Source organism: Scyliorhinus torazame, chromosome 8, assembly GCF_047496885.1.
Source record: "Scyliorhinus torazame isolate Kashiwa2021f chromosome 8, sScyTor2.1, whole genome shotgun sequence".
NCBI lineage: Eukaryota > Metazoa > Chordata > Chondrichthyes > Carcharhiniformes > Scyliorhinidae > Scyliorhinus > Scyliorhinus torazame.
The window spans coordinates 96,270,892-96,287,922 of record NC_092714.1 but is presented as its reverse complement, the minus strand read 5'-3'; the positions used below and the strand labels follow the sequence as shown (position 1 = coordinate 96,287,922).

Genomic DNA, 17,031 nt, shown 5'->3' with positions numbered 1-17,031 from the left:
AGCCGGTGCAGGCTCGATGGGCCGAATGGCCTCCTTCTGCACTGTAAATTCTATGATTTTAATCTATTTGTGTTTCTATTCAATTCTTGTGTTTCCATCACACTATGCCAATACCTCCCTTTCAGTATAATCACATTCAGACAACAAGGAGTTGTTTTTTGTATTTTTGCCTCTTAACACCCAGTCACTCAAAAAGTTGCATTGGTAAGCATCCAATATTTGGCCAACTATTCCCACCATCACAGTCACAAAGGTTTACTGATGCTGAGAACAAACCAGTATCATGTGATGCTACAAGGAGATCGCAACCTGGAAAATAAATGCAGGGAATGAGGTATTAAACCTTATCGTCAGCTCAAAGCAAAGAGGAATGATCCTTTGCGTAACTCAGTTCATTTGCATGGTGCAAGGGAGAAACCTGGCATGAACTTTGTCCGATGAGTTGTCACCGAGGTATGTATAAGTGCTGTTGGCAGTGAGTACAGTAATCCAAACAATCCAACAGAGGACACTCCTTCAGCACCAGGATAGGAGCGATGTCTTGCAGAAAGCGCTCACACCAGGAAGATAAAACAGTGGGGGATACGCAATTCGTCAAGATTCTACGGAAGGTAGGAAAGGGTAATTTCTTATACACCTCTGGGCAAGGCATCCATTTGTTTTTTTTTAATTTAAAGTGCCCAATTCTTTTTTTCCCAATTAAGGGGCAATTTAGCGTGGCCAATCCATCTACCCTGCACATCTTTGGGTTGTGGGGCTGAGCCCACGCAGACAAGGGGAGAAAGTGCAAACTCCACACGGACAGTGACCCAGGGCCGGGATTGAACCTGGGTCCTCGGCGCCGTATGGCAGCGGTCCAACCACTGAAGGAATCCATGTGTGCAATTTAAAAATATATATTTTTATTCGACAAGTTTTCACCATACAAAAGAAAAGAAAAACAAACAACTCCAACAATACAAAGCAATCCCACCGAAACCCAGGGCACCCACCAACTCCCCCTACCCCCCACTACGACCTCCCCCCTCAACAATCAACGATAACCAACTCCCGAAAGTGCATGATGAACAAGCCCCAACAATTGTAGAACCCCTCCTTCGCTTCCCTCAGCTCAAACTTCACCTTCTCCAGGGTCAGAAACTCCAGCAGGTCCCGCACCACACAGAGGCACAGGGTGCAGAAGCTGACCTTCACACCAACAAGACCAACATACGAGCGATCAGCGAGGCGATCGCTAAAACGTCTGACCCGGCTCCCGCCTGCAACTCGGGCCGGTCCAATACCCCGAATATGGCTTCCAGCAGCCCAGGCTCCACATCCACATGCAGGATACCCAAGATTGTGCTGAACACCGTCCTCCAAAACCTTTCCAGCTTCGGGCTCCATGGACACCCTAATCTTCTCAATATTCGTCCCATAGATCGCCGAAATGACCCCCGTTCTCCAGCCCTCCCCGACAGCTCTGCCTCCAGCAATGAAGAATCCGGTGCTATCGGGAAGGTCAGGGCAACTTTTCTTGCAAAGTCCCAAATCTGCATATACCTAAATCCTTCCCCCTGTGGCAAACCATACTTCTTTCCCAACTCCTTGAGAATCACGAATTGCCCCGCAAGGATCAAATCTTTCATTTCCTTAATCCCCCCTCGTCCCATCCCCGAACCCTCGCATCCATCCTCCATGGCTGGAACCCACGTCTCCCCGTAATTGACACCCCCCCTGACCCGGCCCCCAGCTTAAAGTGCTGCCTAAACTGCCTCCAGATCTTTAATGTGGCCACCAACACCGGACTCAGCGAGAACTTTCCTGGGGCCATCGGGAGTGACGCCATTGCCAGCGCCCGCAACCCTGATCCTCCACATGAGCCCGCCTCCATATTTACCCACAGGGCTTCCACCTCCTTGCTCCAACCCCTCACTCCTCCGCATTCGCTGCCCAATAATAATACAGCAAGTTTGGGAGGCCTAACCCCCACGCCCCGGCCTGTTGTCCTCTCTGCAGAACCACTCTCCTAATCCTGGCCAACTTCCCTCCCCAAATGAATGAGGAGATCAACCTGTCCACCCCCCTGAAGAAGGACTTTGATAAAACGACCGGCAGACATTGAAATAAAAACAGAAACCATGGCCAAACATTTGTTTTAACTGTCTGCACCCAGCTCGCCAAGAACAGAGGGATATTGTCCCACCTCAACAAATCGGCCTTCACCCTCCCCACCAAACTAGTGAAATTATACTTTCAGAGCCCTCTCCAATCTCAGGCTGCCTGCACCCCAAGTACCTCAAGTGGGTTGCTGCCAAGTGGAATGACAGCCACCTAACCCCGCCCCTACTGCCAGCTTGGAGACCATAATATGCTCGCTCTTCCCTAAATTAAATTTATACCCCGAGAATGTCCCATATCTCGAAACCAGCTCCATTATGCTCTCCACCGACATGCTCGGTTCCAAGATATACTACAGCAGATCATCAGTGTACAGCGTACACCCCCCCCCCCCCCCCCACCTCACTATCACCTTCCATAGCCCCGAGCTCCTTAGCGCAATGGCCAAGGGCTCTGTAACCAATGCAAACAACAGGGGATACATAGGGCTTCCGTGTCTCGTACCCCAATGCCGTGCAAAGTACCCCGGGTTCATGTTGTTAATGCAAACACTCGCCATCAGTTCCTCATACAACAGCCGCACCCACGCCACAAACCTTGGCCCAATTCCAAATTTCTCCAAACCGCCATACAGTAACCCCACTCTATCCAACCGAATGCCTTCTCTGCATCCAGTGCGACCACCACCTCCACCTCCTTTCCCTCTGCCAGAGACAAGACCACATTTAACAACCTCCTCATATTCGAGAACAACTGCCTTCCCTTCACGAACCCTGCCTGACCCTCTCCAATCACCTTCAGGAAACATCCTTTCAACCTTGACGCCAACACCGTTGCCAATATCTTGGCATCTACATTCAGCAGAGATATGGGCCTGCTCCCACTCTCCACCGTGTCCTTATCCTTCTTTAGCAGTAACTAAATAGAAGCTTGTCACATCATTTGCGGCAAGACACCATAATCTATTGCATCCTCAAACATTCCCACCATCAAAGGTGCCAACTTGGAACCCATCGGGCTCCGTCGCCTTCCTGCCTGCATCCTCCCAATTGCCTCCTTCATCTCCTGCCCCCTCACTGGCCCCTCCAACCCTGCTCTATCCTACTCACCCAGCCTTGGATACTCCAACCCTTCCAAAAACTCCCTCATACCCCGGTGGCTCCAACCTATATAGATCCCTATAAAACTCTTGAATACTTCATTGATCTGCTCCGGGGCCACCACCAGCTTCCCCATCTTATCCCATACTAAAATATCTTCCTCGCTGCTGCCTCCCTCCAGAGCTGGCCAGGCAGCATATGCACTGCCTTCTCCCCGTGCTCGTAGACCGCCCCCCTCACCCTTCTCAACTGGAGTACCGCTTTCCCTGTGGACAACTGGTTGATCCTCGCCTGCAACTCTTTCCTCTTGGTCAAGAGACCCGGGGTCCAAATCCCCTGCATATCTCACATCCACCTCCAGAATCTCTTCGATCAGTTTTTGATGCTCCTCTCTCCCCTCCCTATCCACCTTAGCTTTGAACAAAATCACCTCCCCCCTCACTAATGCCTTCGGAGTCTCCCAAGCCACCGACTGTGAAACCTCCCCTGTACAATTAACCCCCACATATTCCTCGATCACCTTCCCAATCTTATCACAAAAGCTCCGGCCCGCTAACAGCCCCACGTCCATTCTCCACCCCGCCTTTCTGGGCTATCCCCATCTCCAAAACCACATCCAACCAATGGAGCATGGTCCAAAATCGCAATTGCCGAGTACTCCGACCCCCTAACTCCAGCCAATAGCGCCTACCCCACCATGAAAAAGTCTATCCTCGAGTACATCTTGTGTACTGGGGAGAAAAATGAATTGTCCCGTTCCCTCCATGGGTCCATTCCTCCCATCTCATGAGCCCAGCTAGCGCCTTTGACGCCCCCCGCCAGGTGGGCCAGCGAGTGCAGCTGAGATGCACCATATTGCAATCCCCCCCACTATCAACTCCAGATCCGGGAAATCACCCAGCACCCTCTTCACAAACCCCGTATCATCCTAGTTGGGGTCATATACACTCGCCCGTGCCACCAACCTACCCTCTAGGACCCCCATCACTATCACGTACCTGCCTACCTGGTCTGCCACCACCTTCTTCCATCTGAAACCTCACCCTCTTGCCCACCAGAACCATTACTCCTGACTCCTGCTATCGAACCCCAAGTGGAAAACCTGACTCACCCAACCATTCCTAAGCCTCACCTGATACTTCACCCTCAGATGGGTCTCCTGCAGCATCACCATGTCAGCCTTTAACCTCTTTAAGTGTGTAAAAACCCTCAATCACTTCACCTGCCCCTCAACCCCCTCATGTTCCACATGAACATCTACATTTACATTTTTTTTCAATCTCTTGTATTTGTAAATAGTTATTTGCATGTCATCATCAATTGTACAAATGGAATAACGGGAGAGCTAGTTTACCTCTGCTCCTAATTCCTATGTTACTAAACATTCCTAAATGTGCAGAGCTACTGGGAAAGAATAGGGGAGTGGCACTAACTGGATAGCTCTTTCCATGAGTCAGTACAGGCATGATGGGCCAAATAGCCTCCTGTGCTACAAGATTCCATGATTAATGCTATACACCTGGCCACAAAGTGGCTTCCATAGTGCGACTGGTGTCAGCTCTAAGAGAGCTCCGGAGGTGCTGAAAATGGCACCTGACCCGTATCTGGCAACATCCATGTGACATTGGAGGGGTGCTTGTGTGGGCGTGCTGTACATGTGCCAGAAGAGGACAGAATGGGTAGATTGTGACATCACTCTGTATCTAACATTGATTGGGTGCCTGACCTCACTGATCCTATTAATGGCCTCTCTTAAACACTCTCGGTGAGTGTGTTTCAAGCTATTTAGCTGATGTGCCTGTCATAGCCAAATAGCTGGGAGTATGTGGGAGCTATAAGACGTGGGAGTGAGGCTTGCTGCAGTGGTCAGTGTGTCCGGTGAGTAGGAGCCAATGAATGCTAGGCATAAGCCCTGACTACAAAACATTGCTGCTGGGTGAGTGATGGTGGTTGGTGAGGCTGGTGTACAGGACATGTATTCACTGGCACTGACAGCTTGTGTGAGGTCATTGAGCTTTCGACTGCACTCCAGCCAGGCCTTCGGGACCACACTGCTTCTATTGGCCTCAATGATACCTGGTCCAATTCCCTTTGTGCCTCCTGATCCCCTTCCAAATCATGACATCTCTCCTCCTTTCCACCTTCTGGACTCCAGTGCCACCTCAGAGAATCAGGGATGAATGTTCTTGCTTATCTAATTAGGTGTACAGCCTTACAGCAACCCGCAAGATACCACACAGCCCTTGATCTGTGATGAATAACCTGTGTGCTTGGCTGCGCAAAATATATATATATTTTTTAAGTTAAAGTACACAATTCTTTTCCCAACTAAGGGGGAATTTAATGTGGCCAATCCACCTATCCTGCACATCTTTGGGTTGTAGGGGTGAGACCCACGCAGACACGGGGAGAATGTGCAACTCCTCGGCAGAAATATTGTTTATTAATGAGGGGTACAGCAGTGTTCCAGCAGAACTGAGTGATATGCGAGACCATTTCAGAGGGCAGTTAAGAGTTAATCACATTACTATGGAATCTGGAGTTACACGTAGGGCTGACTGGGTAAGGTTGACAGGTTTCAAAGGGCATTGAACCACGTGGATTTTTACAATTATTGCGGGTAGTTGTCATAGTGAGCATTACTGAGATTAGCTTTATATTCCTGATTTAGTCATCAAATTAATGATAAGAAAATATTGGAGATTGAGGGGAAAAGGCTGTCTGACAGCCAAGAATTGTTTTTCGAATAACAAAGGGCACAATTCTCCCCAAAATTTCTTAGTTCATTTGTGGTGGGTTTTTCAGGAGTATCTCTCTGCCGGCAAGTTCCCCACCGCTATTCAATGACACTTAATAACTATTTTGGGCCCTGAGGAGTTTCTCACCAGTTTAGCCCTCACTTAGGCCAGGATTCACCGGCCGCGCCCGCCTGCCGATCGGGAATCCAGCACGGGTTCAATGGACTTATCCATTGTCTGTGTCTCGCCCATGGCGATCTTGCAGCGGGTGAGGTAAAAGAATCCAGCCCTTAGAATTTTTTTTTTGTACTGGGGAGCTGAACTCAGTGATCGGGCCGCCATTTTGAAAGGGTGCCCTGATCTCTAAGTGAGATTGTGGGTCCATCCCCACCCATGGGCAATGTCACCCCCCACACACATGGACACTACCCCACACCTCTCCAAGTGAGGACACCCCGCTATAGGGTTCCTGGGGGTCCCCCTCTTCAGGCCCCCCATGCCCACTTACAGGCCTCTGCCCTTTCAGGACCCCCACACACCATCCCCCAACCTCTCAGACGTCCCTACTTACTGCTCTGCACACCCCCACCTTTCAACCCCCCCTCTACTCACCTTTCATGAGCATGGCCCCCCCTCGGCCCCTGGCCCTTGGCAGTGCCACCCTAGCACGTGGGCACCCTTAGACTGCCATCCTGATGCCCAGGCAGTGCTCCTGCCAACTTGGCAGTGCCGTCCAGGCACATTGATAGTCCCAGGGTGGCAGTGCCAAGGTGCCCGCATTCCAGGGGGAGGGCCAGGGGGCTACCCTGCACTATCCCTGATCACCCATGGGTGTCTAACGGCCCGGGAGACACCCTCCCCGGTGCCGTTCTGCCTGGTCCACTGGCTCCGGTGCGTGCCGTTTGGTCACGCCCCTTGTGGCTGTGTTTCTGACTCAAACGCCTTGCGGCACTTGGGTGGATCCCACGAGATGTGAAGGCTGCCGGGAAGCCAGCGAGCGGTCTCTCCCAGCATTCACTGGCCGCACCGTGCTCGAGAGAGAGTGCAACGCGGCCAGTGGATCGCAGCCAAAAAGTCTGCACACTTTCCAATTGCATGGCCACTGATGCAAAGTTTGGTTGCAATCAGTTAATGTGAATTGTTTTGAACTTCTTTTCGTTAGCCAAATAAACAAAAGCAACAAAATTGTGGGATAAATTAAAAATGAAGTTCCTTAAAGGGATACTGCATCAAAGTAAACAGACACTCAAAGGAAACATAAAACATCAAAATAAAATGTGATTAAAGGGATCGATAATGCACTCCTGTCCCTGTGGGGCCCACCAGGCACAAATGGCCTTGATGCTGCCAGCAAACATTGCATTCTCCTTTTCCAGGGACACACAACAACAAACACAGCTGTGGAAGAGGGCAGACAGTCGGGATAGACGATCCCCTCGACTGCCCGTTTCCTCAACCTATTAATGGTCAGCTTGGATAGGCCCAAGAGCAGACCAACAAAGATCCTCCTCCTTCCCCACTCCGCTCTGCACCGGATGCCCCAAGATCAGGAGGGTAGGCCTGAAGTGCAGCCACAAAGAAAGTAACAGATTTCTTAGAAAACTAAAAAGGGGGTGCAGCCCAGGACAACCAACATGTACGCGGTCCATGGACTCCACATGGCTAGAAGAGACACCGGCATCTTGGGAGTCCATGAACCAATGCAACCTACGTTCCGTGTGGAACACCCTCCACCCCTGATCCCTGACGGTAAGGGCGAGGACAGGTAGAGAGCCCCTGGGTGTGTCGGGACAGTGCGAAGACAAGGAGGTGAAAGGTGTGCAGCAACAACCCATATAGTAAACCCCTCAGCACCATTCTAAAGGGCATGGAGTGCATTTCCAAGCGGCAACTCAGATTGTGGGGCACTGGCACCTGAGGGAGGGTTCGGGGCTTTGGGCCAATGTGAAATTCTGTCCTTGCATGAATTGTTTTGTGTGTGTGTTTAACTTGCAATTGACTCTGAAGCCTATTGTTTCACTGAATTGTGGAATCAGCACACTGTAGGCATCATCTAACATGTGGCCTTTCCTTGTAGACAATATACACATGGTTTACTTCAATTCTGCCCACAGACTAAACGTGATCCAATTCGCACAAATACATCATTGTTATTGAGCTTAGTCAGCCAATCTCAAATTTTTAACTAAAATATTCAGTTTGCAAATGTTAACCTGTTTGTCAATATTCTTTTAACAATTTTCTAATTTGATCTGAAATGATGCCATTTTGACCTTTAAATAAAATATTTTAGCAAAGAGTGCTATCACATTTTTGACAAAATCAATAAAATGCACATTTTCAGAAACTCACCTGCTACAAATGAATGATTTCAGATCAGACCATGTGTAAACCAACACCAAGCAATTTATTCTGTCATCAAATTACCAGAAATCGTCAGCAAAATCTCCATTTATTCATTTCTAGATATAACAGTCAGTGTCATAGCTTGGATGGACCAGCTGTTAGAAAATGAGGCCACAAACAAATTGTTGGAGAATCTGTAAATGATATCCTCGAGATGTCAGTGTAATGGCCCACATATTTTTTCAAAGTGTCAGGTTCAGACTGAAAACTGGCATCTAACTCTCCAGCTGCACAGACCAGTTTTCACCCCAGATCTTGAACCTCTTTAAAGAAAAGAAATGAGTGGGGGTGGTTTACGCTGTGACTCTGGCGGGATGGGTCCTGATAGAGCTGGCACTTGGCTCCACAGAGATCGGGCTGCCATCTTTAAAGGGCGCTCCAATCAGAACTGAAACTGAACAACCCACAGCCCCCACCATAGGGGTATCACGGGCATCCCTCCCTCTCTGCAATCATTGGACCCCCCCCCCCGCATTCCCAAGCAACGTGGAAGTATACCGGCATGCCCCCCCCCCCGCAAAAGCCCACTCTTCTCAGTACATAGAAACATAGGATTTAGGGGCAGAAGTAAGCCATTCGGCTCTGCAAGCCTGCTCCGCCATTCATTATGATCATGTCCGATCATCCAACTGAATAGCCTGTTCCCACCTTCCACCCCCATATTCTTTGATCCCTTTCACCCCAAGAACTATATCTAACTGCTTCTTGAAAACATACATTGCTTTGGTCTCAACTACTTTCTCTGATTCTCCTCATCTCCTCCTCTACTCAGCATCCTCAGACTGTGTCCCCAGGTTCTGGACTCCCCCATCATTGGGGGCATTCTTCTTGCATCTAGCCTGTCTAGTCCTGTTAGAGTTTTATAGGTTTCGATGCGATCCCCCCTCATTCTTCTAAACTCCAGCGAAAATAATCCTAACCAACTCAACCTCTTCTCATATGTTAGTCCTGCCATCCCAGGAATCCGTCTGGTTTCCAGGAATCAGTCTGGTACCGCAAGTTCCCCCACCAGACATAAATGGAGCCCCCCTCCGCGCCCATGGAGCTCCCACGAGGGTCCACCTCGCGCACTTCCGCCGACGCAGGTTGGCACTGCCAACCAGTCAGTGCCAACATGACAGTGCCAACTGGTGCCAGAGGGTACTACCAGGGGGCAGTGTCGGGCCTATCCTTCTCCCCCCTGGGGCTATACTCACCTTTGCACCTCAGAGGGATCCCCTTGACTGTTTCTTGCTTTTAAAAAGCTGCAATAAGTCTCGCTGACCTGATATCAGGTCGGCAAGGTATAAATATTTAGTGTGGGAGGATTCTGGCGCAGGGGGCTGGTTAATAATATTGAAATTTATTATAATGAATTTAAATTAGATTCCTGTCTTGGAGGGTGTGAACCTTGTGACGCCTTCGGCAAGGAGCAGGGAAAATCGGGAAACGTGATCTGTCGGGAGAGAATCACATTTTCAATTCCCTCCGGATTTTCCGCCCGCATTGCTGCTCTCTCTGACCGTGATCGTAGGCTGAAAATCGTCCCCAGTATCATGGAACATAAAAACAAAATGCTGGAAATGCACAGATCAGGCAGCATCTGTGGGGAGACAAATAGAGATAAAATTTCAACTTGATGGCCTTTCCAAGTCAGTGATGACTCAGTGTCATTTAGTGCTTATGCAGCGTGTAATTTACAGTGCTGTACTGCCTCGCAATACACACATTGCACCATGTAGGTCCAGGCCTTGTACTTTTGAATTACTGATCTCATTGCTGCTCTGGGTAGATGTTGAGATGTTAATCATGCTCTTTCCATGAGAATTGAGTCGAAAATCAAAGAAGGCTAGCCATTATTGTGTATTTTTCTTTGGCATTGACATAGAATCATCCAGACTCGAAACGTTAGCTCGGTTCTCTCTCCACAGAGGCTGTCAGACCTGCTGAGATTTGTTTTTGTTTCAGATTTCAGCATTTGCTTTTATATTATTGTGTATTTTCTGTTGGTCAATCCAAACAAACATTGTTCGGAGCTTTGGAACATGTCATCCACATGCTTGCAGATGGTCCAGTGTTAACATGTTATGAAAGATAACAGAGAAACCCGACACTCGCACTGAACTAAATTTTCAATATGTAATCGTTTTCCCAATAACAGAATTATAGCCCTGTTCGAAGTTGTGTCAAAAACAGCTACAAAGAATAACAAGAAAACACACACGTCACCCAGCTGCACCCTGAAACAGACCACAATGAAGGCACACACACTTGTTTTAACTAAAATCTGGGGACTGGTGCCAAGGCTGGGAGAATTGCCCCACAAAGTGGTCAGCCTGGCATAGTCAAACTCACAGAATCATATTTATCAGTCAACATCTCAGACTCCTCCATTACTATTCCTGTTGATATCTTGGGCGAAATTCTCCCGAAACGGTGCGTTGTCCGCCGACTGGCGCCCAAAACGGTGCCAATCAGACGGGCATCGCGCCGCCCCAAAGGTGCGGAATGCTCCGCATCTTTGGGGGCCGAGCCCCAACATTCGCCCCCGCCGAATATCCGGTACCGAGACTTCGGCAACCGGCGGGGGCGGGATTCACGGCGGCCAACGGCCATTCTCCGACCCGCTGGGGGGTCGGAGAATGACGCCCCATGTGCCTGCACAATTCAGGCCCACCAGAGGCAGGGCTACACTGATGTACAGTTGGGTGAGAGTGATCCTCCACATTGAATGCTCACAGTATCTGGACAAACATAGGCAAACAACTCCCATGGAGGTTCACCTACCGTCCTCTCTCAGCTGATTAAACAATACTACTCCTTGTTCAAGTAACCTTGGAGGAGCAGTGAGGATAGCAAGGGCACAGAATGTGCTCTGAGTAGGGGATTTTAATGTTTATCACCAAGAGTGGTCCAGTAATGCCACTGCCTGAGTTGGTCGAGTCCCAAAGGACACCGGTGCTGCACTGGGGGTGCAGTCAGTGGTAAGAGAAGATAACAGGTGAAGAAAACCTGCATGACCTAGTTTTCACAAATTTATCTGCTGCAGATTATATTTCTATAGGTGACAACCGCACAGTCCTTGTGGACACTGTGGTAAACACCACTGATCATACACTGCGTGTATTACGTTACTGCAATTGTACTCCAGTTGTTACGGTAAATTCCGGCCTGCTAGCTCCACCCAGCAGGCTCTGTATAAAAGTGTACGCTCTACTGCGCTGCCCCCATTCTGGTTCCAGCTGCAGGAGGCTTAACATCTAGCACAATAAAGCCACAATTGTTCACCATTCGTCTCGTAGTCATTGATGGTACATCAATTAATTGTGCTAGAATTTGAAGATGAATATCTTACTCAATCCGGATTGCCTGGAGCTGAACCCTCTCGCAGCCGACGCCACAGCCACTTTCGGCACTGGCTAGCCTGCTTTGAAGGATATCTCAGAGCATCCACAGAAGTCATCTCAGACCCACAGAAGCTCCAAATACTCTACGCACGGGTGAGCCCACAAGTTTTCGTCCTCATTCGGGACACTCCCACTTACACGGAAGTGATGGAACTGCTGAAAGGGCAGTACATCAAGACTGTTAATCAGGTGTTCGGCAGGCACCTCCTGGCCACGAGACGGCAACTCCCAGGGGAGTCCCAGGACAATTTCCTGCATGTTTTGCGGATACTTGGCAGAAACTGTAATTGCCATGCGGTGTCGGCAGTCCAACACACAGAACTGCTGATCAGAGACGCCGATGTCATGGGCATTAAGTCCAATTACGTCCGCCAGCGATTATTAGAGGGGGTACACTCGGCCTTACAGAGACTGTTCAGCTCGCTAACTCCTTCGAAGTGGCCTTTCGCAATCTGGAGTCCTACACCTCCGACCGCGCCGCACCATCGTGGGCGTCATGGGCCCCACCATCATCCGACCCGGGTGCACCGCAAGCCTGCGCCGCACGGCAGCCAGCTAACTCCAGAGGCCCCAAAGGCTACTTTTGTGGTCAGAACAACCACCCCAGACAACGCTGCCCAGCACGGAGCGCGACCTGCAACGGGTGTGGCAAGAAAGGCCACTTTGTCTCCATTTGTCAGGCCCGATCGGTCGCTGCCGTTTCCAGGCCCAGCATCGCTATGCCCCCCACGTGCGATCCAGGGGCGTCGCCATCTTCGCCACCGCCCGCCATGTGCGGCCCGTGGACGCCGCCATCTTCGGCGCCATCTTGGAACGCACCCCAGGACCCCTGCTCGCCTGGCAGTCTGCTGGCTGCCGATACCGATCGGCCCTACCACCAACTTCCGCAGCTCGCCTCCATCACCCTCAATCAGTCTCGGCCTCGCAAGCTCGCGACCGCTATAACGACCGTATGGATCAACGGGCAAGAGACGACCTGCCTCTTCGACTCTGGGAGCACGGAGAGTTTCATCCACCCAGCCACGGTAAGGCACTGTTCCCTCCTGGTTCTCCCCGTCACACAGAAAATCTCCCTGGCCTCTGGATCCCATTCCGTACAGATCCAGGGGTACTGTGTCGCGACCCTCTAGGTACAGGGCATAGAGTACAGCAACTTCAGACTCTACATCCTCCCCCACCTCTGTGCTGCCCTGTTACTGGGTCTCGATTTTCAGTGCCACCTCCAGAGCCTTACTCTGAATTTCGGCGGACCCCTGCCCCCGCTCACCGTCTGTGGCCTCACAAACCTTAAGGTCGATCCACCCTCACTTTTCACGAACCTCACCCCGGACTGTAAGCCCGTCGCCATGAGGAGCAGATGGTACAGTGCACAGGACAGGACCTTCATCAGGTCAGACGTCCAACGGTTTCTGCGGGAGGGGGTCACTGAGGCCAGTAACAGCCCCAGGAGAGCTCAAGTGGTGGTAGTTAAGACTGGGGAGAAACACCAGATGGTCATCGACTACAGTCAGACGATCGACCGGTACACGCAGCTCGACGTGTACCCCCTTCCACACATATCTGACATGGTCAACCAGATTGCGCAGTATCGAATCTTCTCCACAGTTGGCTTGAAATCTACATACCACCAGCTCCCCATCTGCCCGGAGCCCCACCAATACACTGTATTCAAAGCAGATGACCGTCTCTACCATTTCCTTAGGGTTCCCTTCGGCGTCACCAATGGGGTCTTGGTCTTCCAGCGAGAGATGGACCAAATGGTTGACCAGCACGGATTGCGGGCCACGTTCGCGTATCTGGATAACGTCACAATCTGCGGCTATGACCAGCAGGACCACAACGCGAATCTCCAGAAATTCCTCCACACCGCTAAACTCATTAACCTTTGCTATAACAAGGGGAAATGCGTTTTCCGCACAACCCGCTTAGCCATTCTTGGCTACATTGTGGAAAATGGAGTCCTCGGGCCCGAACCCGACCGCATGCGCCCCCTCCTGGAACTCCTTCTCCCTCACTGTCCCAAGGCTCTGAAGCGATGCCTGGGATTCTTCTCATATTATGCCCAGTGGGTCCCTAATTATGCGGACAAGGCCCGCCCACTCATCAAGTCACCATTTTTCCCCTGATGGCTGAGGCCCGCTGGGCCTTCAACCACATCAAGGCGGACATCGCCAAAGCCACGATTCACGCAGTCGACAAGTCCCTCCCCTTTCAGGTGGAGAGCGACACATCGGACGTGGCTCTGGCCGCCACCTTTAACCAGGCGGGCAGACCCGTGGCTTTCTTCTCCCGTACCCTCCATGCCTCCGAAATTCGGCACTCCTCTGTCGAAAAGGAGGCCCAAGCCATTGTGGAAGCTGTGCGACATTGGAGGCATTACCTGGCCGGCAGGAGATTCACTCTCCTCACTGACCAACGGTTGGTTGCCTTCATGTTTAGCAGGGCAAGATTAAGAACGACAAGATCTTGAGGTGGAGGATTGATCTCTTCACCTATAACTACGAGATCTTGTATTGCCCTGGGAAGCTCAATGAGCCCCAGGTGCCCTATCCCGCAGTACATGTGCCAGCGCACAAGTAGACCGGCTTCGGGTTCTCCGCAATGACCTCTGTCACCCGGGGGTTACCCGGTTCTTCCACTTTATTAAGGCCCGCAACCTGCCCTATTCCATCGAGGAGGTCAGGACTGTGACCAAGGACTGCCAGGTCTGCGCGGAGTACCGGCCGGACAGAGCACACCTGGTAAAGGCCTCCCGCCCTTTGAGCGCCTCAGCATCGACTTCAAAGGGCCCCTCCCCTCCACTGACCGCAATGTGTACTTTCTCAATATCATTGATGAGTACTCCCGTTTTCCCATACACCATCCCATGCCCTGACATGACTTCTGCCACTGTCATCAAGGCCCTGCACAGCATCTTCGCCTTGTTCGGTTTCCCCACCTACATCCATAGCGATCGGGGATCCTCCTTCATGAGCGATGAGCTGCGTCAGTTCCTGCTCAGCAAAGGCATCGCCTCGAGCAGGACGACCAGCTACAACCCCCAGGGAAACGGGCAGGTGGAGAGAGGGAACGCGACGGTCTGGAAGGCCGTCCTGCTGGCCCTTCGGTCTAAGAGTCTCCCGGTCTCCCGCTGGAAGGAGGTCCTCCCCGATGCGCTCCACTCCATCCAGTCACTCCTGTGCACTGCTGCCAATGAGACCCATCACGAACGTGTGTTTGCCTTCCCTAGGACGTCCACCTCTGGGGACTCGCTCCCAACCTGGCTGACAGTTCCTGGGCCCGTCCTCCTCCGGAAGCATGCGAGGAGCCATAAATCAGACCCTCTCGTCGAAAAAGTGGCACACCATGACGGGCGGCACCTGTTGGTTCCCCATCCACCATCACCACCACCCCTGACCTGGTACCGTCCCCTCCCCCTCCAGTTACCACCCCCGCCCCTGCGACATTCACCCCCCCCCCACCAGCGGCACCCACACCACAACCGGGACTGAGGCGATTGCGGTGGAGGGTCAAAGACCCCGACAGACTAGACCTGTAACGTTGCTTCACCCCCGCTGGACTCTTTTTGAAACAGTGGTGAATGTGGTAAACACCAGTGATCATACACTGCATGTATTACGGTGCTGCCATTGTACTCCAGTCATCACAGTAAATCCCGGCCTGCTGGCTCCACCCAGCAGGCTCTGCATAAAAGTGTACGCTCTACTGCGCTGCCCCCATTCTGGTCCCAGCTGCAGGAGGCTTAACATCTAGCACAATAAAGCCACAATTGTTCACCATTCGTCTCGTAGTCATTGATGGTACATCAGACACTAAGTTCCATCTTCACACTGAGGACACAGTCAAAAGATATGCAGGTTAGGTGGATTGGCCATGCTCAATTGCTCCTTGATATCCAGGGATGTGCGGGTTGGGTAGGGTTACCAGGTTATAGGGGTAGGGTGAAGTGCTCTTTCGGAGGGTCAGTGTCGACTTGATGGGCCGAATGACCTCCTTCTGCACTGTTCGGATTCTATGATTCTAAAACCACGACAAAGTCAACAAAAAGGAATGAAACCTAGGGCAGCACGGTGGCGCAGTGGTTAGCACTGGGCCTACGGTGCGGAGGACCCGGGTTCAAATCCCGGCCCTGGGTCACTGTCCGTGTGGAGTTTTATACATTCTCCCCGTGTCTGCATCGGTTTCACCCCCACAACCCAAAAAGATGTGCAGGTTAGGTGGATTGGCCATGCTAAATTGCCCCTTAATTGGAAAAAAAAATTGGGTCTCCAAATATAAAAAAAGATTTTTTTTTAAAGGAATGAAACCAAACATGTCACCTGGCACCGACTAAGGCACCGGAAATGACAACCGCAAACTCCGCCTTGTTGACCCTGCAAGGTCCTGCTTATGTAAATTCTGCACTGTAAATTCTCTGATCTATGATCTATTAACATCTGAGTGCTTGTGCCAAAATTGGGAGTGTTGTCTCACAGAGTAGTCAATCAACATCCTGACATAGTCATACTCACGGAATCATACCTGACATAATGTCCCAGATACCACCATCCCAGGGTCTGTCCTGTGGCGGGAGAGGTAGTGGCAGAGTGATACATAGATGGGAGGGAGTTGCTCTGGGATTGCTCAACATCAACTCTGGACCCCATTAGGTCAAACATGGGCAATTTTGCTGACTACCACCTACAGCTCCCCTCAGCTGAAAAATCAGTTCTCCCCCACATTTGGAGGAAACACAATATAGCAAAGACACAGAATGTACTCTGGCTAGAGGACTACAATGTCGTTCACCAAGGGTGGCTCAGCAGCATCACTACAGAGTGAGCTGGATGAGTCCTAAAGGGCACAACTGCTGGACTGGGTCTGCAGCAGGTGGCGAGGGAACCAACAAGAGCAAGAAATATATTTGGTCTTGGCCTTAACAATCCACCTGTTGCAGATGCAAGCTGCCCTTGACATTATCGGGAGGAGTAATGACTGCACAGTTCTTGTCGTGACAAAGTCCTGTTTTCCCATTGAGGATAACCTCCATCGTGTTGTGTTACACGACGACCATGCTAAATGGGATAGATCTAGCAACTCAAACCTGGGCATGCATGAGACACTGTGGGCCATCAGCAGCAGTAGACTTGTATAAAATCACAATCTGTAACCTTATGACCCGGCATATCCCCCCCCCCCCCCTCTCTACTATTACCATCAAGCCAGGGCTTAACCCTGGTTCAATGAAGAATGCAGGACGCCTGTGGTAAACTACTGTATTGTATTGTACTGTTGTACTGTTATATGCCTGGGCTTGTCCCT

The 17,031-nt window shown here is 51.0% G+C and overlaps 1 protein-coding gene across 1 annotated transcript in view; it reads left to right on the top strand.

Moving 5' to 3' along the window:
- The first annotated feature begins 508 nt into the window (after positions 1–508).
- Positions 509–17,031, top strand: part of pcyt1ba (phosphate cytidylyltransferase 1B, choline a) — a 152,808-nt gene continuing 136,285 nt past the window's right edge. The window contains exon 1 of the mRNA XM_072513951.1: positions 509–611. Within this exon, the coding sequence (XP_072370052.1) occupies positions 537–611 (75 nt within the window). The 5' untranslated portion in view covers positions 509–536. The remainder of the gene's footprint in view (positions 612–17,031) is intronic.